At 38.9% G+C, this 19,149-nt stretch overlaps 1 protein-coding gene across 1 annotated transcript in view; it reads left to right on the top strand.

Moving 5' to 3' along the window:
- Nucleotides 1-19,149, top strand: part of LONRF2 (LON peptidase N-terminal domain and ring finger 2) — a 245,336-nt gene that overhangs the window by 119,912 nt on the left and 106,275 nt on the right. Inside the window, exon 5 of the mRNA XM_069204393.1 lies at nt 7,371-7,599. Coding sequence (XP_069060494.1) covers nt 7,371-7,599 — 229 coding nt within the window. The remainder of the gene's footprint in view (nt 1-7,370; nt 7,600-19,149) is intronic.

Raw genomic sequence — 19,149 nt, 5'->3', positions numbered from 1 at the left:
CTCTATTACTCAATCTTTACATCCCTTCAGAACATTTTTCACATGGTAACTCTACAAGATGTTATCCCACTACTCCAAAAACATGTCATGGCAACAATAGACCTCAAGGATGCGTATTTCCATATACCCATCCACCCTGCGCGCAGAAAATATCTCGGGTTTGTCATTCAAGGAAAGCACTATCAGTTCAAATTGTTACTCTTTGGAATAACTACAGCTCTAAGGGTATTCACAAAGTGCCAAGGAGTAGTCGCAGCTTACCTAAGAAGACAACATATGCATGTCTTTACATATGTAGACGATAGGCTAATAAAATCAAACAATCATACGCAGTGCCAAAACCATACGGATTACGTGATACAAACCTTGCACACGCTAGGGTTCTCAATAAATTACAAAAAGTTGCATCTACAACCGGCACAAATACAACAGTATTTGGGTGCAATACTAAATACTCAAGGCTCTAGCATGTCCAAATACGCAAAGAATAAAATCTTTCCACGATATAGTCACACAGATACAAACAGATCAACAGTACACTGTCAGATTTGTCTTCTCAAAGAAGAAGTGCAATCCCTTCTTCTCAAAGGGGCTGTAAAATCAGTCCCCTTCCCAAAGCAAGGCCATGCAAAAAGATAAGAAGATGGACACAATGCTGAACCATGCAAACATTCACCCCCAGTCACAAAGATCTGGGTTTAATCCATATTGTTTTTTGCTCACCACGCAACCCCAGTTTGGACCCAGGCATATGCAAATTAGTCTTGACCCTGTTCCACATGGGAACAGCCCAGCCCGAACTGCCAAGCCAATTTCTCCATGGATCGGAACCAAGCATCCTAGGACTGGTTTCAGGGTATCACCCTTCATCAGTTAGGCTAGCTTGAATCCATTGGCACTGTGAGCACGCAACCCACATCTGGGCATAACTTTCCCACTTAGGGCAACTTTAGCGACACAAAAGGATGATGGACCGAGTGCTGAACAATGCAAATTCTCAGTGATGCAGCTATTATGGATGATAGTGTCTTGCATTGCCATTGTTCCTCGTGCCAGACTACACATGCGCCCCCTACAGCAATGTCTGTCTCATCAGTGGTCTCAGACACAGGGTCATCTCCAAGATCTAGTGTTGTTGGACTGCCAGACTCCCTGTTCTATGCAATGGTGGAATCCCACCAACCTTGTCAGACGGGCGGCCCTTTCAGGACCCTGTGCCTCAGATCACTTTGACTACAGATGTGGGATCCCCTTAAACTAGCTTCACATATCAATTACTTGGAGCTGCAAGCAGTGCGATGAAGGCTTTTCTGCCACACCTCTTCAACAAATTGGTTCTAGTCCGTACAAACAACATGACAGCCATGTACTATCTGCAGAAACGGGGGGGAGGCACGTTCTTGTCAGTTGGCCCATCTTACTCAGACAAAATGGAAATGGGCAATCCACCACCACATTCATTTAGTGACGGAGTATCTCCAAGGCATGGACAATCAGTTTTCAGACCTCCTCAGCAGGATGCAGCAACGAGTCCATGAATGGGAACACCACCCACAAGTCCTTCACCAGTACTTTCAAGAGTGGGGAACACCCTACATAGACCCCACTGCAGAAAATACAGAATGCCAAATCTTTGCATCCAGATACCCACACCCTCCAAGGGCAGAGCTCTATGGATGTATTGGTGAGGGATATTTGCTTAAGTTTTTCCACCTCTCCCCCTCATTCCGTCTCTAATTCACAAATTGATTCAAACCTCTCTCACCCTGATCCTTGTAGCTCCCGCATGGGCACGTCACGCTTGGTTCACAACACTTCTGGATCTCTCAGTAGTTTTGCACGAGAAGCTCCCTAACAGGCAGGACCTTGTCACTCAAAATCAAGGACAGATCAGGGATCCAGATCCCAAAAAACACTCACCCTTGCAATATGGCTCCTGAAGTTATAGAGTTTGGTTTCTTAAATCTACCCCCAGAATGCATGGACATTTTAAAGGAGGCACTTAAACCTACAACCAATGTCATGCTGCAAAATGAAAACGTTTTGTATGCTTTTGTCGACCTAAACACATAGACCCACTGAAAGCCTCAATGCTAAAGACGTTGTTTGCTGCATTTACTAAAAGCAAACTTAGCATACTCATCTTAGTGACAAATGCGAAGCTAACCATTCGTAGATGCCGTCAATACAAGAAACTGTGGAGTTGTGTTCTATGTTTATGCAGAGTGTTATGGTGGTTCACATTGGCTGAAACGTGTTGTGAGTTAATAAAGGCAGTCTTTGATATTGCAGCCGCCGTTGGAGTGCTGAACTCTTTTGTATTCACGGGAGTTTCTTCTTTGATGTTCAATACGCGCGGTGGTGGCAGCACTGCCAATGTTTAGGAGCATGCCGGTACCGCAAGCCAGCAAAAGAAAATAAATGAATGGCAGACGTGCAACCCGGGACCCCGAAGAACACTGAAGCGATACGGAGGTGAGTGGCATTATTGGCAGAGTCCGAGAACTCCGCGTCTGTAGTGGGTGTCTCCCTCCGACGCTGTGCGTAGATATGGTGGCTGGGAGTTGGATCCGGGAAGGATTGGTTATACAGGAATAAGTAACTAATAGCCTGGACGGCGACGGTGTGATAGTTTGTAAAAGCTACAAATGGCTAAAGAAGAGTGCCATATCGGGGAGCAAGCAGCAAATTAAATATTTTCTGAAAGAGGCAACTTGAGTCAGGCCACAGGGTCCAATCAGGGACTGGGAGGAAAGGAACAAGACTGGAAAGGAAACATTTAATCACTAGAAAGATTGTGCAAAAGAGAGATTTCAAAATGGTGGTAAGTATCCTTGTTGAAAAAGTACATGGAGGCGGGGAGGATTCCTAGGGGATTACGCATTATGATCACTCCAAGTTACGAATACCCGCATCCAGAACTCCTAAGAGAATGGGCGGAACATAATGTTAACAGTTCAGTTGGGATGATAAAAATCTTAATAACATATGCGGAAATAGACAGAAACTTTTTATTGAAGGAAATAAATGATTTGAATAACCAATTGGAAAAAGAGACGGAGAAAGATCAAATTGGGAAGTATAAAAAATGAAATGAAAGTGTGATTAAAGAAAAATGAGGAGTCAATCAAAACAAGAAAAGCGATTAAGTTCCAAAGAGATCGGTTGGATTATCAGAGAGGACAAATCTATACATTTGCTAAAAGATTTGATACGTTAAGAAAGCAGAGGATGGGATATCTTAATAAGACAAGGCAAGACATACCATGGAGTGATACTAATTCAGGATCGGAATTGGATTCAGATGGATCTAGAAGCTCAAATGTGGATTTCAATGAGTTTCATTCTAGTGTGGAGGATGAGTTCCTTTTTCTTTTTACAGATAGATCAAAGGACCAACCACAGGCCGGGGCAGATGGGACAAGAGGAAGAGAAGGAGGTGTCAAAGGAGGGGGGGGGGGGCAGGGGAAAAAGAGAACATGAAGGTCAAAACAAGAGGAATACAAGGAACAGCAAGAAGGAGTAGAAGAAGTAAGATCAGTGATAAACTTATCAGGGGAAGTATTGTCAAAAGCGGAGAAACACAATTTGAGTCTGGGACTGTCTTATTGTACAGAATCATGTTTTGATTATGCTTACAGTAGGGTAGATTTATATGAGTATGTAAGGAAACTCAAACTGATGAAAGTATGGGAAGTATGAGAAGTCATTTTTGTTAGATGATGTGACTATACCAAGAACCAGTCTGTTAGTATCTGATGTTGATTTTATGCTGGATTTGGTGGAACTGGAACAATGTATTGCGAGAGCACAGCCAGAAGCTAAGGAATGGGTGTTAGAAGACCTATCCGGTGGACTATAGAAACAGAAGGGGCATCAGTATTAAAATTGAAATCCAAATATATTCCTCAGACGGCTCACCGTAGTATAGATACCTTCTCAGAAATTCTAGTTTAGGAATTTAAAGCAATTCATACTAAAGAAAGTAAGAGTAGATCTAGACTGAGTGTGAAGGCAAAACTGTATCAACAGACTGTAGAAGAGTTGAGGAAGAAGGATACCCTAATTTAAAAGTCTCTGGTAAGGGGGGTAATGTTGTAATATTGAATAAAGAAATGTATTTTAAGGAGGCTTATAAACAGTTGAATGATAACAGCTGTTATAGAAGATCCTCCATGGAAGAATTCCATGATATAAAAAGAAGGTTTGATGACCTCCTAATTGGGTGGAGAGATGATGGTTTGATCAACGATGATGAATATAAATTCATGAGAGGATTTTCCCAGGATTCCGTTATTTTATTTAATTCCAACGGTAAATAATGATGTGGTTCCGCCATGGAGACCAATCCTTTCGGCACTTGATAGTAATTTTGAGTGTTTCCAAATACATAGACAAATTCCTAAATCCAGTAGTGAGTGGTTTACTATCCTTAATAAAGGATACCTCAGATTTTCTATGTTGAATTTTTTATGTAGGATGGGATGAAGATCTGCTACTAGTGTCCATGGATGTTCTATGGATGTAACATTGTCATATACAACTATAAATCGTATGGATGGGATTCGAGCAATAGTTTTTCTTTTGAGAATGAAGCCTATCAAGTTTGTTAAGCATAATCAGATGTTGGTAACCAGAATAAAATACTGTTTGAACTGTAACATCTTTATGTTCATTAAGGAGATCTTTTTGCAGACATGGGGACAGCGATGGGCACCTGCTTTCAGCCTAGCTATTCGAATTTGCATGTGGGCTGCTGAGAGGCGCAGGTGATAGGGGGTCCCGATTTGAGAAGTGGACAGATAGCATCCTATTGTGGGTGCAGTACATTGATGACCTTTTTTTGGTTTGGAGGAGGAGTGTGAGAACAGTGGAGTACTTTGTGCGAGAGATCAATGATAATAACTTGAATTTGAAATTTACCCATAAGATGAGCAAAGACAAAATGGTGTTTCTAGATGTGTTGGTAAAGATAGGTAACAATCAAGTGATAACAGTTCACCGAAAACCAACTGTGGAGAATAGCACATTACACGCACAGTTTTTTTCATCCGGGTCCCTTCTTAAGAAATATTCCTTTTGCGAAATTATACAGGGCAAGGAGAATACGCAGTACAGAGGAAGAGGATGAATATGATAAATTAGAAAAGGGGATGCTTCAGAAATTTCAACAGAGAGGTTATCATAAAGCGGTACTACACAGGGCCTCTATTACAGCAAGAACATGCTCTAATAGAGAGGAAGCACTATTTGGAAATAGGGAGCTCGGAAGAAGAGAGGGAAAGGGAAACTAGAATTGACAGAACATAGATTTATTGCAACATACATTAAGAGACAAAAGGAAGTAAGAGCTGCTTTGAATAAGAACTGCAATGTGATTCAAAGTGATCCTATGATTGGTCACTTGGTAAAAAAAACACCCATTAATAAGTTATCTAAGATCAAGGTCAATGAGAGATGAATTGGTAAATAGTGAGGTTAAGGAGCTTGATGAAAGGATGGCCTGGTTACATTCTAAAAAAGGATTTATAAAATGTACACACTGCAGGGCTTGTAAGGAGGACAGGAATATGGACAAATGCGATACGGTATGTAAAAGGAACATTCAGATAAAACACGGGAGCACATGCAGGACGAGCTTTGTGATATATATGATCGAGTGCCTATAGGGAGTACAATTTTACCATTACATAAAAGGATTTTACAATAAATCAGGGCAATTAAGAACATGGATATGTTGTATGCAGTAGCCAAACATTTCTCTAAGGAGCATGGAGGTGATGTTAATCTAATGAAATATTGTGGTCTGATACTTGCGCCTAAAGCCTATAAAAGTGGGTATAGGGAATTAACTCTTCGGAGATTAGAGGCTATATTGATTTTGTAAATGAATAGTTTAGAACCAAATGAGTTAAATCAAGATGAACATGTATTCTTATAAAGTAATGTAGGAGTAAAGCCGTTCCCTTGCAAGATGGAGGAGATTGTTTTTGACCATTGTGATACAAGAGTGTTTTTAACATATTGTTTGATTTTTAGAATTGTTGTGGGGTAGGATGGACACGGGGAAAAAGGAATCTTATTTGGAGTCATTACAGTCCTATATATGGACTTGGCAAAAGTGGCAAATAAGGCAAATCGCTATTGGATAAAGGAACATGCATATAAGGGACTACAATAGGACAAGTGACACAGGATTAATATAATGAACCATTGGTGGCACGGCTATTGAGGAAAATTGGAAATGAAAATGAGTCACTTGACTTAAGATTCTAGTTAAATGGTTATTAGGTATAAGGAGTGAAATTACAAATGTATGCCCATCGATATCTGACGAGTGATCAAAAGTCATAATAAGTTAATCATTGATATTGTTGGGTTTGGCAAAAACTACAATTATTTGCTATATCTCTTCTATACAGAAAGCAATCATCTTTTAATTCTTTTTCCCAGCACTGGTAAAGCCAATAAAGGAGGCTTTATTGTGATAAACTGTATTTGTTCATGCATTCAGTGTAAACAGCATTTGTAAATGCTTGCATTTTCATGCTTTAGAAAGCCAGTCCTGTTGGCTTTGCCATTTCTTTGGTGGAGTGAGTGAGCTGGAAGAGCCCCCTTGTAATTCCCCATTATCCTTACTAGGGGCGAGCGCAAAGCGCTCCGTCCCTTTTCTAATATCTCTTTAGGGGGATTTTAACCATGCCCATGTTACTTCAGTCGCTTTCATTGGTTTATGGGCTTGCCTTTTAAAATCTGCGTGTTTTCATTCGTGAAAGGCATGTGTACGTCATGCCTTTTCCGGTGTTTAGCCCTCCTCGAGAGCATCTGTAAACTACTGGAAACATGCGAGGCTCCATCTATTATGGTTTCTGGACTACTTTTTCTCTTTATTTTTTTTCTTCATTTAATGTGGCAAGAAAAGGCTGGTTAGGCGTTTACAACACTAATAGCTCTAACTCGACGTAATGCGAGACTCGTTGCATTGCAAATGCTTGTTTTTACTACTGCTACTGTTATGATTGCTGTGAAGACAGCAGCAACATAAATAGCAGATACATTTATGGTTTTGCATCATATACTTAACAAATGGATGGGCATGTTTAATACTGTTTTAAGGTAAGTTACCATTATTTTATCATATTTGAAATTGAAATCTGCAGTTTTAGGCTTTTTCAGGGAAAGGATAGCATTTTCGGGCAATGAAGCATTAAGGGTGCAGGGCACTTTAGAAAGTATGTAGAAGTTAGTGTTTGTGCAGCTATGACAGAAGGTTTCTGCATTGACATTTGTGTTTCCAGGTTCTGTTTGTACACAAAGAAATCATACATAGTCTGTTTGTGAACCTTTTTATGTGTTTTCATTTTTGGCAGGACGCTATGTATCAATTAACCAAAGCCACATCCCAAGCTTCCATCCCCCTTCAAAGCACTAATCCTTCTACAGTCCCTCACCATACAAGTGACCTGCAACAGGAAGAAAAGAAAAAGACTTTGGGAGTGGTTTTGTCTAATTTGCCAGGAGCCAATTTGAAGAGACAGCTTTCAAGCAGTTCAGGGGATTTGCGGATCGTGGGAATGCCCAGTAAATTAGTGAAAAAAGGTTGGTTTTAAATCTTTTTTTCCTTTGCCTTCTTTTTTTCCTGTGGTGTTTGCACAGTTTTCTCTTTCAGAATAAAACAGCAGAATGCATTCTTCTTTTACCCAGCAATTGACCATTGTTATCAATGATACTCTGAACAGAGCTCATTGTGTTTAGTGGGAATCGCTGAAACAATTTGAGATTTGTTCTCTAGGTGCTGTGTACAGCTCACCATCTTGTAAAACAGCTAAGTTGTCTCTTTCTTTGATTTTCCTTTTTTTTGCAGTACTGTGGGGAATAGTCAATTTCCTGCAACCCTTGCAGTATTGGCTCCAAAATGTATATATTCAGTTTCTTTGAATGTTAGTGTAGCACTCTACAGCCCCCCACCCCCTGCTTCTACTGCATGCTTGTAAGGCCCATCATCCAATATCATCCTCTCCAATGTTTGAGCAAATGCCCAAAGCCCTTCCCTCACCTTGTTCAAACCCTTCTGGAAATTCTAGCCACCGGTGTTCAGGACGAGTGTGTGGCATTGACTTGACGGTGTAAGGCCTTTAGTTCCAGAGAAGACCACACCAGTAGTGACCAAAGAAAGACTGTGCACAAAAGCACACTGCACAGGATGTAGACTTATTTGCCATCATGCCACTCTTGAAAGAGTCTTCATGTGTCACTAAAAAACTGTTTTCTTGAGTCAGCCCCGAGCACCAGCAAACCTAGCCAACTCCCTTGGTGGCAGCCTTGTATATGTTTGAACATCCTTACACAACATGTCCACACAGTGATATGAAAGAGTACATACTGACTCCTTAGGCAGCATACCATCAGGTTGAAGTTGATGAAGAAACTTGTCATCTTGCAGCTTTCTTAATGCCTGATGGTTCTTTTCAGTTATGTTGCATACCATTGAGACTGGCCTTGGTGGCCTCTGTATTCTAGAAGATTATAACTAAAATATTGGAGGATATTGCAGATGTTATGTTCAAAGATGACATTTTGTTTGTTTGAAAAGAGTGAAAAAGAATGTGATGATATTGACACAGTTCTGACTATATTACTAGACCAGGGTATTACACTTCCAAGAGAAATGTATTTTCTCTATGAATGGGGTACAGTACTTCGGACGTGTCTTATTGAGCAAGGGAGTTAAATTTGAACAAGCTTTCATTGATTGCATTTTGAAAGCTCTGTGGCCCAAGGACAAATACCAGTTACAATCATTTTTGGGGCTAAGCAAATTTTACGTAAAGTTTGTTTAAAAAAAAGTCAGATTTAACTGAATAAAACAGAAGTTTAGTAAAGAAAAGTAAATTTTTATGGCCTTTGAATTGTCAGAAAAGTTTGAGGTGATCAAACAAAGCACACCGACAGCTCTGACTTTACAGTCGTATGTTGAAGGCGGTAGAACATTTGTACTGCTAGTGATTATGGTATGGGTGCAGTACTGTCACCGCTTTTGCTTCAGGGAGATTGTGCAATGTGGAAACTCACTACTTGTTGATTGAAAACAATTTTGCCACTTTTTTTTAGAGTAGAAAAATGTAAGCCTAATTTGCGAGGAAGTATATTGGAGGAGGGAAGAATGGGAAAGCAGAATTTTGGTCATAATTACCTGTGTGTGATCGGATCCTTTCTTTAGAAGGAGTCTTAATGGTGAGAGGTGATTAAGTAATTCCACCGTTCTCAGACTAAGAATTATGGTACCAGCACATGCTGGTCACCTAGGATGAGTGATATCAAAACAGAATGTTTTAAATAGTTTATAGTGGCACGAATGTTGAAAGTAAAATTTAAAATTGTGTGCAATGCAATATGAGTGCCAAAAACTTGATCAGGTCAAGTGTCACGGTGAATCCTGTCGAATGACAGTTTGTCAAAATGTTTCTGTTGAGTTTTTTTTTTTTTTGTGGGGAGTGCTCATTTTCTTCCAAACAACACTAGATAATTCTATTAGTACCATCATTTGTTTAGATGGGTTGAGGTGAGGGGGGTTTCAAAACCCACCATCTCCAATGTGACTAGGTTCTTTCAAGATATCTTTGCAATGGAAGGTGTGCTGTGTGAAGTGTTAACTAATGCTGAAGTCCACTTCACTTCCTGTGCCATGAAAGCACATTTGGACAAGTGTGGGATCAAACATTTATGCACACCCTTCATCTTCCACAGTCTAATGGCACAAGGTAATTGTGAAGTGAATTAAGAGTGCTATTAGATCACATGTGTATAGTTTGAGATGTAATTGAGGCTTATTCCACCACCCCACATTCAAAAGCAAAATTAATTTGGAAGTCACACAAGGAAGAAATGTGGAGTCAATATTGTGACAGATTTTGGATGGTTAAGAAATTTAATCAAGAATGTGAAATTTCCGTATTACCTAAATTTGTCTAATTTACAAATGATTTTAATGCATAACATTTTCTATGAAGGAAAACTTGGAAAATAAGAAAGTCTCTTCCAAGATAGGTGTGGATGATTGGGTTATCTTGAAGGATCCATCATTGTTAAGAAAAGGACTGTCCAAATTTAGGGACCCTGTACAAGTAAGTGGCTTTAGAGGGGATGCTAAACCCATTGCCAGTGGTGGAACACGACATGTGTACCAAGATTCTCCTTACTCATGTTGAATACAGCTGACATTGCAGAGTCTCTCTTTGGTAAAAAAAAATAGGGAAACTTTAAGAACTGTATTTAACCCAAGCATCAATATTATATTTTGTACATGACCTATTAATGTAAATTTACTTTGTCTATACTTTAAATGTAGAACAAAATAGAAAAGATGTGACCGCACTGTCAAATTAATTTTGAATTAAAATGTCAATGCAAATATACTAAATTAAAATAACATTATTTTTCTAACACGCAAATTAAAAAAATACATTCCCACTTGAAGATTCTTTTACTATCCATTAATAATTCTGTGATGTATAAAATTAATTAAAATGTGTGTAATTATTTTGAATACAATTTAAGGTTAGTAAATATTTTATAATTAAATACTATGTGCTATTTTTTTATTGCTTATATTTCTTTACATTTGTAACTGTTTTAAATGATATAATTTAATTTAGCGTAGTTTCCTGTGGGGTTTATTTTTAATCCCTACTGCCATTATTTTCTACGGGAGGGTCTTGCTGTACCAATGATTAGGCATGTGTAGTGCTAGACTTACTACAAAAGTGTAAATGCCTACAAAAGTGCAGTTTGTGAATACCTAAAAGTAGTAAGCTTTGTCAGAAGTGTTAGTTACTTAAAAGTGTAAGTTACCTTTGTGAATCAGGCACATCGTTCCTGCTGGAATCACCTGCCTTTAATCGCTAGCAAACACATAGTTATGATCAAATGGCAGTGGCGTATTAATTATACACAAGGCAATCACAAAGTGTGAGATATGTAAAAAGATTAAAATGCAAACATGTATTCAACTAACTGGGGTAGTCTTAGTTTCTGGGTCACAAATAAATGGAAAGTAATCTATCAATTAAATGTATTCTTTGTCTCCATGCAGCATTTCTTGAGGGTTCCGATACTTGATGAATCTTGCTGATGTGCAGTTTTTCACTGCTCAGGGTAGAATCAGAACTAATGCTAAGGCTCTAAGATTGCCTAGCCATATATAGGGTGATAATTTATTGTTCTTTGTCATAACTAGCACATTCTAAGAAAAAATATGTAAAATAAGATGTAGGTGATAATTCTTTCTATCCATATTTTCATTTTGCACAAAAAAGGAGTCTATTCTCATTTCTTAATATATACCACCTTGTTAAATTTTAAGTGACATTTTGAGAGGTTTAAAGTTATAAACGTGCCCCTGTGTGTTTGGTTTTCTTGAACTGTAGCTAAATGTAATACTGGCAAATTGGTGCATGGGAATGGGAAGAAGCCAGTTTGTTTCTTTTGATTTGAGTGTGTTGTGCATCTGGGGCTCCCCTGAGAAACACTGACTCAAATATGGATGTAGCATCAGTTTATTTCAATTCTCAAGAAGAGTAGAGGGGAAAGAAGGAGATGGGGGTGGGGGTGGTAGGGTTTCACTCATAAAGTCTGTCATAGCAGATGAGAATTGGTCGTAGGCACCCCTAGCTAAATTGTTCAAATCTAGCAGGTGTGTCTGTTGTCATAGTGTAGCATGCAGGGAGTTGGATCAAGGGATTCATTGTTTTGTTGATCAATTCATTTCAACCTTATAAAAACAAAAGAACATTGCAATGCATAACACTGACAAATGTTTTTAAATGACAAAGTGCACAACATTTATATAGCCTTTGATGAAATCTATATCGTCGGGTTTATGCCATAGTTTTGACAATCGAGAAGCTGTGGATTCTAATCAGTTATGAAGCTGGTAATTGCAATCCACAAATTCAGTAAAATTTTAAGGTTCAAAACATTCCTTCTGCTACACAGTTCTGCATATTATCTTTTAGTCTAAAAATAAATGGTTCTTAGAAATATTAATAATAAACTGACCCAAAAATACTTATTTCACAAAAAACTCTGATAATATTATATAGCCAGTACATCCGATTTTTGGGTCACTATGCACTCATCTTTGTTGCTTTTAGTAATCAGATCTCATGTCAAATTAATAATGGCATAATTCACAACATCATAAGTGGGTGATTGTTGAAGTGATAAAGTGGGTGGAGTCCTACGTCTCTTTCCTATTGCGCCTCGTTTCACTTCCGTTTGCCTGAAAAAAAAATCACTTCTCACCATTTTCCATATATTTTTTTACAGTATCCTCTCTTAATACCATTTTTTCCTGTTCTCTGTTCTACTCTTTTTACTTTTACCCCTAGCTTCCCATTTTAGTTTCCTTTAGCCCTTCCACTTCTCCTTTGCTTTCTGTTTTCCGTCTTCTCTTTTTGCCCTCCTTCAATTTCCTTTGCCCCTCTTACCTTTTAGGTTTGGTTAGAGACAGGTTTAACTGTTGCCAAAGCTCATGCCATTTTTAGGGTTGAGCCTGCGTCGCATGCGTTTCGCTTGCGAAACGCTTTAGTAGATACAAAAGGGCTTTTAGCCCCATCCATGTTACGTCAGTGTCTTTCATTGGTTCGTTGGCTTGCCTTTCAAAATCTGCTTGCTTTCATGTGGAAGGCACGCATACGTCATTCCATTCCCGGGTGGTTAGCCCTCCTCGAGCGCAGCGACCAAGTACTGAAAAGATGCGAGGCTCGCTGTTTCCAGTCAGGTTTGTGGACTACTTTTTATCTTTTTTTCTTAGCGTGATCTCGCTTGGCAGAAGTCCAGCGCTTTACATGACATTGACCCTGTTACATAGTTAATTGCACTTTTGCCGGTTACGTACATAATTGCACTTTTGCCGATAGGTTTCACTACGAGTGAACTGTAGCAGCGCGATCACGCTGTTTTTTTCCATTTAATGTGCAAGAAAAGTCTGTTGGGAGTTTACAACTGCTAATAGCTGTAACTCAGATAAATGCAAGACCATATTGCATTGCAAATGCTTGTTTTTCTGTGCTGTCTCTAAATGCTGATTCTTCCTGCTCACCTTTCTTTCTGTTGCCGTTTCTCCCCATTTTTCATCTTTTGTCCACCCTACATCACCACTATCTCTTCTAACCGATCTCTATCTACTGAAATTAATACCACCATCACTAATCATTAATTTGGCATCTATGATGGGATTACATCACTAAAGGGAAGTGTTTGTGAATTTGACCTTCCACCAGTAGAGTACCTATGACAAAGAATCTGTCACCCTTCAAAGTGATCTATCTTTACCTCAGCAAATTGCATATTTGTAGTTTGAGCTGGCATTCATTATAGCATCTCTTACTACTTGAGCATGAAATTGATTCCAACATCACTAATAATTAATGTGGCATTTATAATGTGGTGACATCACTAAAAGAAAGTATGTGAATTTGACCTTCCACTGGTGGAGCCCAAACCATCTTTACATATGGACTATCTTTTCCTGAGCGAATTGCATATTGAGTGGTTAGGGCTGGTGGTTCACTATAGCATAACTTTCACTTGTAAAAAAGGGGTATTGTAAGTATTGTAAATTGGGTTGTGAAAGGCAAATCGATTGTATGTATCGTATAAGAAATTGGTTATTATTTTGGAGGGTGACTATCTACTTCAAGAAATAATTACAACACTTATCAGGGTGAACCCCCCAAATCACTATATTAACCTGACCTCAACCTCCTGGTGGCTGTGGCAATGTATAAAGTATTTAAGCAGTACCAAAACAGTAATAAATTCATAATTCAAAACAATAACAAATCCAAACAGAATTAAAACAAGACAAATATAATAATTAAAAATTACACTATAATGAATAATATTTAATAAAGGGAACCGGCTATATGGATTTTTAAAGATTTAAAGCATCAAAAGGCACAAAGCACTATTGATAGTTTATAACTGGGGTGTATTCGACCTGACAGCCTTAGGGTGATCATCCCCCAACTTTTTGCCTGCCTCCCTCCACTTTTCTGACACTGTTTTTGCTGGATTTAGAACTCTGCTAATCAGTGGTAAAAGTGCATATGCTCTCTCCCTTAAACATGGTAACATTGGTTCATTCCTAATTGGCATATTTGATTTACTTGTAAGTCCCTAGTAAAGTGCACTACATGTGCCCAGGGTCTGTAAATTGAATGCTACTAGTGAGCCTGCAGCCTCAGGAGTGAACAATTCTTCTAGCCGGAAACACCTAAATAAAATAAACACACTCTTTTTACAATACTCTTATTGATAAACTCATATATAATTGAGTCCAAGGTAACGAAGTCACACTTACCTATTATTTTAAGATTTTTTTACATGGGTCTTTTTATAGGAGTTATTCTTAATAGTATATAGAATGTGTCTCATCACTTTTCTGCAATACAATTAAATCAATTATTGAAAAAAAATCCTGCGGTTATTCGATATCTCTTTTCTACATTTCCAGTCTCATTTTTTTTCAATAAATATCATTATCTATTACCATAATGATTTTAATTAACACCCCATACACTCGGGTATTCATAAAAAGTCTCTACTCACTTAATTTTCCGATTCTCGCAGCATATAACCTCTTTACTTGGTCAAACCTCTTTTAATAGTTATGTAACATCAAAGACATTCCTTTATTTGTGCCCTGAAAGATATAAGGAATCATTTGATTTTATCTTTCAGGGCACAAATAAAGGAATGTCTTTGATGTTACATAACTATTAAAAGAGGTTTGACCAAGTAAAGAGGTTATATGCTGCCAGAATCGGAAAATTAAGTGAGTAGAGACTTTTTATGAATACCCGAGTGTATGGGGTGTTAATTAAAATCATTATGGTATTAGATAATGATATTTATTGAAAAAAATAAGCATCCTTATATATAAGGATGCTAGGTTAAACTAAATTAAATTTCTAGCATCATTCATTGCATCAAACAAAAAGAGAAAGAACCTCCATGGTAATTTAAAAAAATGATTCATTCCATTAATTTAGTAAACTGCGCATGCTCAAAAATCATTATCATTAAACAAGGCGCAAAGACTGCTTGCATATTCGCCAAATGACCCATACCCCGGAGACGCCATCCGGCAGCCTCCGAGTACATCAAAGAAAATATTCACTTCATTAACTAGGAGCCGCCGTCCGGCAGGCCCCAAGCACTGCTAAAAGGATTGACCGACACCCTTCTACAGTTAAGACATATCTGTAAACCTCCAACATTGTTTACAAAGTACCATTATAAATGAACTCACATCTGCAGCATTTCCGGATCTGTATTCAAAACAGAAAACGCCGCTCGTATTGCAGCCACGCCGCACACAAGAGGAAGTTTAAGTAAACTACCGATCTGCGTTGCGTGCGTTACTAATTTAGTGTACTTTGTAATCACGGAAAACTCAATGACTCCTTTGTCAAATCGAGCAATTCATTAACCAAACTGTCTAGACAATTCAAAATAGTGTGTTCCTTAATCATTCTAAAGAGACGAAGCATATACGCCTTTTAGCAATACAATGTTTGTTATATAAATAGACCACGCTATATTTGTACCTGAACGAACACCATTGCTCAATTTAGCTTAACCTTCTATCTTCCTAGTGCTTTATGACTGCAATCAAATATTGCATTTTATTTTTTTTAAACCTGCACAATGATTTATCTTCCTTGTATCACGTAATGCAAATATAATAATAATTTGCAATCTGTCCACATCTAGTGCTTACAAAGCTGAAACTTGTTTCCAATCTTCTAAATTATTTAATCCATTATTTATTGTGCCACATTTTTCCATCCAATAGAGTTCCTGCTTTGAAAGCAGTCCAGTCTTGTCCCCTCCTCTGGGACCCAAAGTCACTTGTTAAGTCACTTGCCATCTGATGTCTTCATTGTTGTGTTATCTTGAAAAATGGTCCACCAATGGTGCTCCAACAGTTTTGCATTTAATTCTGCTTTAATGCTGTAAAATCCTGCATTTCACTTTTTGTGTTTGTCCCACATACATGAGATTGCACAGACACCAAATGGCATAAATAACATCCTGTGTGTTACAATTCGAAAATGAAGTCAACTTAAACACATTATCACCATAGCAAAAATCCATTGTATTAAAATTAGAATTACATGCTAGGCAACATCCCGATTTATAATGGCCTAATACCGCTGGGAGCCCCCAAAGCGTATTATTCTTTGTTTTAGATGTTTGAGTCAACAAAGCCCTCACTAGTGTATCTTTTATATTTCTTCCTCTCTTGAAAGAAAAATGTGGCCGATCTTGTATTGAGAGATGGTCTTTAACTAAGTCCCAGTGACGTGTAACAATTTTCTTAATTTCAGCACTAGCTGGAGTGAAAGTCGTGACGCAAGCTAATCTTTTGTTGTTATCATCCTTATCTAATTTTGGTTCCAAAAGGTTATCCCTATGGTTGTACCGTGCTCTCTTTCTCGTTCTCTTTACCAATCTTTTTGGGTAACCTCTTTCGATTAGTTTGTCTATCAAGATATCTGGTTATTTAAAATAATCTGTCTTCTATGTACAGTTTCTGCGTATTCGAAGAAACTGCCCAAAGGGAAGATTACCCCTCAAATTCCTCGGATGACTACTGCTATAATGTAATATCGTATTTCTCCCAGTTGGTTTCCTATAAAAGGAAACAAGCTAATTTTCTTCACCCAACTGGACTAATAGATCTAGAAAAGGAATACTTTCTCTATTGTATTCCATTGTACATTGTATACCTATTGACCTAGCATTAAGCCAGGTCCAAAATGCTTGCAAATCCATAGTTGAGCCCCGCCAGATAAGAAAAACATAATCTGTATACCTGAACCAGGTTCTTATACACTCCAAAAAAGGGTTAATCTGATTGTAGATATATTGTATCTCATAATCAGCCATATACAGATTCGCTAAATCTGGTGCGAAGCTTGCTCCCATAGCTACGCCTTTGATTTGATAGTAAAAAACATCATCAAATTGAAAAAAGTTTCTTTCCATAGCTATTTCTATTAGGGAAATCCAAAAACAGTGAGTGCTTGAGTGGGTTGTGGGCAGGAATTCAGTACATCTGCTACAACGCTAATGGCTTGATGTTGTGGAATATTGGTATACAAGGACTGGATGTCAATTGTAACCAATATATCTGTGTCCTTATTGAATTCTACACCTTCAACCATAGTGATTAGATGCATAATATCCCTAACATATGGCCTAGCTTGGGGAACAAATGGTTTCAGAAAGAAATCTAAATATTGACACAAAGGTTCCAAAAGCGAACCACAGCCTGACAAAATGGGCCTCCCAGGAGGATTCTCCAGTCTTTTGTGTATTTTTAGTAAAGTGTATAGTACTGGTATTCTAGGATGTTATTTATTTAGAAACTGATGTTCATTCTTGCTTAAAAAACCTTGTTCTAAGCCTATTCCCGTTATTCCAGTGATCATCAACTTTAATTACTCTGTAGGATCTCTCTTGTTTTCTGATAGCAACTAGTGTCTGTTAATTGATGTAGAATTTCCTTGCAATAATCCACTCTGTTTTGCAAAACTATACCACCATCTTTATCAGCTGCTTTAAATATCGGGGCCGGTTTATTTTTAAAACCCTTTAATGCTAGACTCTCGTATGTAAGATTATATTTGACATATTTGCGTAACTTGCTCAGAGTGTCAATATCCCATGAAACCATCAAGAGAGAATTGTTGATTTCTAAGATTTAAGACTTTTTTTTTTAATCTTGCAAAAGTGATATCCCAACTTGTGCTTATTGAATCTTTATCTTTTTTTCCTTAATTTAACCAGATAAAAATCTAAACCTGTGTGGTGTATTTTTGTGGTGTTTTCACTGTGTTACTGTAGGATTTATTAGACAAATATTTTAAACATTGCCTTCTAAGTTATGCCTGACTGCTCAGTGCCAAGCTAACAGAGGGTGGGCACAGGATAATTTGGATTGTGTGTGACTTACCCTGACTAGGATTGTGGTCCTTATTTGGACCTGGGTGTATACTTCTGCCAATTAAAGACCCCATTTATAACAGGGTGGACAAAGACCTAGGCACAATTTGAAGCTTATGTGGTGGTGCATGGCTCGGATGCACCAACCAGATTTGTCCTGATCAAAGGTCTTGCCTAGTAACTTGAGGGGGTAGTTTTGAGTTTGGCAGATTCAAAAGCCCGTCTGCCAAACTCCTGACACGGTAGCCACTGCCATAGTGGCAACCTCCTCGCTGGAGTCATTAAGAGTTTCCCACTAAGTTTCCAACCGCCAGCCTAGCAGAAATCAGGCAACAGCATTGTCTCTGGCTCGTAATGGAGCCGGCGGCAATTCTGTAGCCAGCAGGGTGCATCAGCACCCTCTTAGTGTTGAACATTGCAATGGTACTGGGCAGGGGGGTGCCTGCATTCCCCATGCCATGTGCATGGGCAGTTCAGGGGCCCCCATGTGGCCCCCTATACCTGTTCTCCACCAGCCTTTTCATGGCGGTGTTACTGCCTTGAAAAGGCTGGCAAATTTCGAGGTCGTAATCGCAGCACCGCATGCTGCGCTGCCCTGCCGGATTACGATCTCCACCGCTGCCAGAACTCTGGGATTCAAGATCCTGGTGGAGCTGACGGTTCTCTGGTTGTCACGTTTGTTGTGTGGCAGTCGAACTGCCCCATCCGAGGCGGTCCAGACTGCCACCATGAGTCCCTTAAGTCTCAGTCCACTACAAGGGTACGCTTCTAAAGCCCCGCCTCCCATAGGACCTCAGTAGGAGGTACGTGAAGGCATGCAAGATGGCAGGCAGAGGCCAACAGCAGGGTTCAGTTCAGGCCCAGTTGCAACTGATAATCTGGGCAGTTGCAGTAAAAGGCCTCTTTTGTCTTGTTGTATGTCTGTAGCTTGAACATGAGGTCATCCTTATGCCACTTTAAGTCAAATTCTTTGACCTGGGTACAAGAGAGTTGCTCCAGTCCTTAACGGCTACCCCAGATCACAGATAGAAGGTTCCGTCCTATTTTGTTCTTCCTCAGGTCTAGCAGTGTTTTGAAGTGAGTGGAGGTGGCGGGCAACATTTATGCCTGGCATGAGCTGGTGGGTGGGAA

The sequence above is a fragment of the Pleurodeles waltl genome, chromosome 8 (assembly GCF_031143425.1).
Source record: "Pleurodeles waltl isolate 20211129_DDA chromosome 8, aPleWal1.hap1.20221129, whole genome shotgun sequence".
Taxonomy (NCBI): Eukaryota; Metazoa; Chordata; class Amphibia; order Caudata; family Salamandridae; genus Pleurodeles; species Pleurodeles waltl.
This window is presented reverse-complemented; position numbering and strand designations above follow the sequence as displayed.